Consider the following 6367-nt stretch of genomic DNA (forward strand, 5'->3'; position numbering starts at 1 on the left):
TCTTTATGTACCAAACTATCTATCTGTCTTATTTATCTAGCTATCTATCTATCTGTCTATGTATCAATTCCTATCTATATATGTATACATCACATGTTTGGGGTACACTAGTGCTGAAGTATATATATTTTACACACAGTTTACATCACATGTTGAGTTGTTCTGATATTGTTAATATTAGACATAGTGGTTTACCATCACATATTTGGGGTGTACCAATATTGCTGAACCTTTGTTCTTCTGCCTTGCAGCTCTCTATATATGTGTGCACATATGTAGAGATCAGGCTGCGGAGCCGTGTGCATGCTCTGGGAATGGTGTGAAGGAAATATGTAGCAGTGGAGGTGAGAGGCAGTTACACATTAATCCGGGTTGGTGGTGGTGGTGATGGTGATGGTGGTGGGGGTGTTGCAGCAAGCAGTGGCGGCGGCGGCGGCAGCGGGGATAGTGGCACACACAGGACTCCGGGACTGTGAAATGTGATAATAAGCACAGCTGCTCGGTGCGCGGCTCAGCCAATCAGCTGGGGGTAGCAGTGACGTGGCCGCGCTCTGCGTCACACCCATGGAGGTTGAGCTGAGTTGGAGCAGAGAAGTTTGAGTAAGAGATAAGGAAGAGAGTGGCCGATCAGCATTGACTCCGACACTGCAGCGTCTCCTCCACTGAGGATAGTGGACTGATCAGAGCAGCCAGGAGCCAGGGGGAGGGCAGCGCACAGCAAGCAAGCACCAGGAAGACACCTCTGCTGGGCTCCTGACATTGCACCCTCTGCACAAGTCTTTCACTCTGTCTGTGGATACACCAAGCTGACACCATTTCACTGTGGACATTACACCCTCTGTCAGACATGGGAGACATGGGAGACCCTCCAAAAAGTAAGCAGCCTTTTTTATACACTAGCCGGGATCGCCTTCATCCTAAATGCACCCCCTGCAAGACCAGTCCCTTGCCAAATGTCGCTGGGACCCTTGTCAGGTTGTGCCTGGAATTATTCTGTGTGTGCATGCAACATCATATGTTATCACATTTTTTAAAATATCTTATAATAATGCTAAAAACAAAATCCTCCTTCAGCTGAACCCACATGGCACTTCCAGTGATCAGGCGCTGGTGACCCTGGAATTGAAATTCTGGCATCTGGGGTCACTGTTTTGGACTTTGGAGGGACACTCTCCCTGGTGTCACCGTGTGGGTCTGTTGCTGCAGCCTAATGATTGGGGCATAGGAGGGTGGCCAGCCTGTGCCTCCTCATGATAATAATAATACAAAAAATAAATCCTGTTTTGCATGCAACTTGCAGCCTGTGATTGAACTGAAAAGCAAATGACACATGTAATGGTGTGTATGATTTGGGCTGCCAACTTTGACTCCTCTGTTCTGCCTGACAGCATGCAGTCAGCCAATGCACATTCTAAAATTCTACCCTTTCCCCCTAAACCTTGTCAGAAAAAGGACCAGATCAACTACCTTGATTTAAAGGTACACTGCAGATTGCCATTGACAATCCCCAGTTTTCACTGAACACATGATCCGCCTCCTATGTCAACGAGTCAAAGATCCTGATGGCATACATCAATTATCTCCCCCCCAAAAAAAAAGTGAGATCTGTTTTATTTATTTTTATTTGGAAAGCCAACACAGACACACTCAGGTTGCCATAGCACACCTCTAGGGGAGAAGGACGCTGAAATAGGGTTAGGACTGTTTGGTCAAGCCTAATGCTAATTTATTTCATTTTTTCCCCATTTTTCTTTTCCAGAAAAAAGACTCATTTCACTGTGTGTCGGCTGCGGAAATCAGATCCACGACCAGTATATACTGAGGGTGTCTCCAGACCTGGAATGGCATGCAGCGTGTCTCAAGTGTGCTGAATGCAACCAATATTTGGACGAAACTTGCACGTGCTTTGTTAGGGATGGCAAAACGTACTGTAAAAGGGACTATATCAGGTATGCCCACTGAGAAAAAAATACTGCCCTCTTTCTTTTACAAGTTTTCATTTTATTTACTTCCTTCTGGATTTTTTTGAATATTGGATTTTTAAAAAAATTCCCCCCTTAAAATAATATATATTTTTATAGCGTTGACATTTTTTTAATTACATTTTTATTTAGCTGATTTTTTTGTGGCTATTATGCTCTTGCATTTTTTTTTATCTCAATACATCCTGCCTGGTAGCAGATTTTAGGTTTGATTGCTGCTGTGGATCACTGCAATTAAATGTAGAATTGCCTGGAGAAGATACTTGAACGTGTATTGATGCTGTATTTAGAAAGCCACTGATCTAAAATGGGACCACTTTTTTATGTTTAGATATATGGGATCAAAAAATGAAGGTAGCTATAGCCCGATTCAGCACATCGTGAAAGAATAGTAAAAAAAAAAAAAAAAAAAAATTAAATTACCTGTTTTTGGGGGGCAGGGCTGTCTGCCTCCCTTATCTTATCTTTCCTGATGAATTAGACTGAACAGATCAAATTGCCCATCATTTGGAGGCAAACAATTGGGATATTTAGATAAAGGCAACTGCTTCCTTCCTCACATTAAAATCTGGATGCTGATAAAGAAGTCTAAATAGCAGTTGTGACACAACAAACACCCAAGCAAAACTTCAGCGACTGTTTATCCTGTTTCCTCCAACGCCCCTCATCAGCGATGGGTCTAAAAAAAAAAAGAAAACATTTTACAGATTTTTATTTTTTCTTTAAAAAAAAAAGAGCACTTTTTGTACTTTTTAATAATGTATTAGACCTGCATTATTTACTTAAATAATGATGTGCACAGTTGATACAGATCTCGTGTTATCTAAGTTATCTAAAACTACAACATATCTGTTGCTGCACCTATAGGCAAGCTTTCATATTGGTAAAACAATGTAGATTCTTTTTTTTTTTGCGAATTTTTGAAAATGGGTACATTTAATTTTTCTTTGTGAGAAAGTGAGACATACATTTTATTTAATTGCCAGCACGATCAGTTCGATGTATTTTTTTTGTTTATAAAAATTGCAGAATTGTGTATTTAATTGTATAAAGGGAGAGATGAACAGTCTGAACTTTGTAGTATAATTTTTTTATTTGCTTCTCCTGCTAACATTTGGGGAAAAGCTTAATTATAATTATTACTTTTAGAATTGCTATTGAATATTAAAACGATTTGTAATTAGTCATTGTTGGCTGCCATGCCTGTCCAGTGTTTTATATTAGAGCACACAGTGTCATATTTTAGGTATGTGTCATGTAACCCTGAAGGGTGATCACACTGATCAGCACTGCCTGTTGTCATTCCATGTTCCTTGAAGGAGTAGGTTTGTGTGGCAGTTGTTGAGTCAGGCTGCACAATAAATAGAGATCTAGGCAGAGTTGTGATAAGGACAAGGACTTTGAAGGAGCCACTTGTATAGTAGTGACATTGCCGGCCAGCCTGTGAGACCTGATACTGAGTCTGTATGTGCCTTGTCTGCTCTCTCCCCATTGTCGCCGGGCCTCGCAGGTTGTATGGGATCAAGTGTGCCAAGTGCAATATCGGCTTCAGTAAGAATGACTTTGTCATGAGGGCCCGCTCCAAGGTCTATCACATCGAGTGTTTCCGATGCGTGGCCTGCAGCCGTCAGCTCATCCCCGGGGACGAATTCGCACTGCGGGAGGACGGGCTCTTCTGTCGGGCGGACCACGATGTGGTGGAAAGGGCCAGTCTGGGGGCCGGAGACCCTCTCAGCCCGCTGCATCCGGCCAGACCCCTACAGATGGCAGGTACTTCTTCATCCTTTATTCTGCTGACACTTGGGGGGGTTGCTGCTGACCACCAGCTTCTGTGATTGGGGGAACTGCATGGGCACCCCTTCCAAAAATATTAATTGTGTATATGCATGCAGCACATTCTCCTATCAAACTCATGTGATGTCATGTATTATGCATACAAGTGTATCAGGAATTACAGCACGGTATGCACAAGTATAAAATTTATTTTACAGCACATAAAATGCATACAGCACAAACATCTTCTTAAAGCAGAATAAGTCCCCTGCAATGTACACGTGTTGTGGGCGTGTTCAGAACTGTACATGTTTATATTTAGGCGCATACACCATCTTGCCCCCTAGTTATGTATATACATGCAGTCGGTGTGTTATTATCCCTGACATACATACATGTTATAATGACATTGTTAATCCTGCATGTACACTATAGGAATACAGCAGCACAATCTCCCCTCCTCCCATAGGAGCTGTGGAATGAATGCACATACTCCAGGCTGTAATTTTAAACTGTCAACAAGCTAATCTGCAGTAATTGCCAGCTAGAGTGATCGGTGCAGTTTTCAGGCCCTAGCTGGTGATATGAGGGGGGTCAGATCTTCAATTCGGGTCCTGTAACTCCATCCTCCATCTAAGAGGGGGCTGCAATCCTCCTTGTACAGGAGCAGGGGGACTCCATTCTACTCCCAGGCTGAAGCCTCCCTTGGAAGCCCTTGCTCACAAACCACAAGTATCATATGGCACCGTTTGGATAAACTAGTTGTTATAATCCAAAAAGAGAAATTTTCCACTCCATTTCTGACTAATTGAACGGAGATTGGATACATTGAAGCAAGTCAACAAAATACCTTTGTAGAGAGAGAGAGAGAGATAGTGGAAGAAGAAAAACGGTTTGGTCCCTGCGTGAGCCCCAGTCCTGTTTCATTTTTCTGTCTTTTATTTTCATGGACATGAAAGGCTCAAGCTCTGTGTTCCTATCTACCTGAATCTTTCGCAAACAGCCCTGTTAACCACATACTTAGGAAACCAAAAGCGTTCACCCTCCATGCAACTTTTTTTTTTTATTGTCCCTTATCAGCCTAACACAATATTTAAGAAGGAACAATGTTTGCACTCTTTTATTGTGTTTTATATCTCGCTTTAGCAGGTCTGAATAGGCGGTCTGATTGCAGGCTTTTGCTGGGGCTGGTTAGCGGTGGCAGTCTCATTGGTGTCTTATTTATTTAGCAAATGTTCTTAGTCAAACTACACAGGGAATTTTTTTTCTTTTGTGAAAGTATTTTCAGGTATCGTAAATAACTGCAGAGCTTTTCCTGGAGAGAAGGGACGCCCGATTAGCTTCAGCATTGAGGCCGTTTATTAACGTTTGCCGAAACGTCGCTGCTGGTCATTTCGTAGCGTTCTATATAAACGCTAATCTCCTTAAATTGCCTGTGCTTCCCTGGGGACTGCAAATGGGGTTTCTGTGAAATTGTCACCCACGTGCATTTAGTTAAAGGATGATATTTATTTTGCGGCAGCCCAATAAGTGCAATATGCTTTAAAACGGATATCCCCATCACAAATTGAACAGATGCAAGGAGTCTGATTTACTAAAGGAGTAGAGGCTATTCACTTAGCAAAGTCATTGTAATTAAATAGGGCGAATTGGTGTTGCCTTTAACCAATTCTGTGTGGGTAGTTAAAAAAACAAATCGGATTTTTGCTAGCAGGTGATTGGTTGCTTGAAAAGAAGCCTGCTGGACCTTATTTACTAAGCTCAGTGAACGTGGACACTTTGCTAAGTGAACAGCCGTTACTCCTTTAGGAAATCCTCCCCATTGAACTTGGTGGAGACACAAATGACAGCCAGTGTTGGGGTGATCTGTGAAGAGCTACCGTGAGGCTTTTTGTCTTATGAATCGTTCATTGATTTTACAGCAGAACCCATTTCTGCCCGGCAGCCGGCCCTCAGGCCTCACGTCCACAAGCAGCCAGAGAAGACCACCCGGGTCCGGACCGTCCTCAATGAGAAGCAGCTTCACACCTTGCGGACTTGTTACGCCGCCAACCCCCGACCCGACGCACTGATGAAGGAGCAGCTGGTGGAGATGACCGGTCTCAGTCCCCGGGTCATCAGGGTCTGGTTCCAGAACAAGAGGTGCAAAGACAAGAAGAGGAGCATCTTGATGAAACAAATACAGCAGCAGCAGCCCAACGACAAAACGGTGAGGACATGCTGCCCGGGATATTGGGGGAGATGGGGGAGTGCAGACACTGACACTGCATTGAGGAAAACATCGTCTGTGACGTCATAGTAAATACAGCTGTTGCCTAATAGTCTAATAGTCTCTTTATGTCGTATTACATTGGAATCGGGAGGCTAAATTATTTATGTTTAATTAAATGTTAATTTTCAAGGTGTATAGGAAGATATTTTGGCCATTTATGACAGTAAACCTCACTGTAGCACTGCAGTATAGGTGAGTGTCTATAACTAGTGTTGAAATGTGTATAGATACATTTGAAGTATATTATGTATGTGTTGTTACAAGAATACATTTTAAATATGAAGTATATATTTACTAGAATATGTTTTAAGTATAATATGTATGTATTGTTTCAAGAATA

General features: G+C 42.5%; 1 protein-coding gene across 4 annotated transcripts in view; it reads left to right on the forward strand.

Moving 5' to 3' along the window:
* Positions 1 to 783: 783 nt before the first annotated feature.
* Positions 784 to 6367, forward strand: part of ISL1 (ISL LIM homeobox 1) — a 9013-nt gene continuing 3429 nt past the window's right edge. For 2 of the 4 annotated variants that reach the window (XM_018568877.1, XM_018568879.1), the window contains exons 1-4: positions 784 to 875; positions 1760 to 1949; positions 3493 to 3752; positions 5678 to 5964. In XM_018568877.1, the coding sequence (XP_018424379.1) occupies positions 848 to 875; positions 1760 to 1949; positions 3493 to 3752; positions 5678 to 5964 (765 nt within the window). In that variant the 5' untranslated portion in view covers positions 784 to 847. The remainder of the gene's footprint in view (positions 876 to 1759; positions 1950 to 3492; positions 3753 to 5677; positions 5965 to 6367) is intronic. The other 2 variants (XM_018568878.1, XM_018568880.1) reach the window with 1 other exon arrangement.

Source organism: Nanorana parkeri, unplaced genomic scaffold (genome assembly GCF_000935625.1).
Source record: "Nanorana parkeri isolate BGI_ZX_2015 unplaced genomic scaffold, ASM93562v1 scaffold1257, whole genome shotgun sequence".
Classification (NCBI taxonomy): Eukaryota; Metazoa; Chordata; class Amphibia; order Anura; family Dicroglossidae; genus Nanorana; species Nanorana parkeri.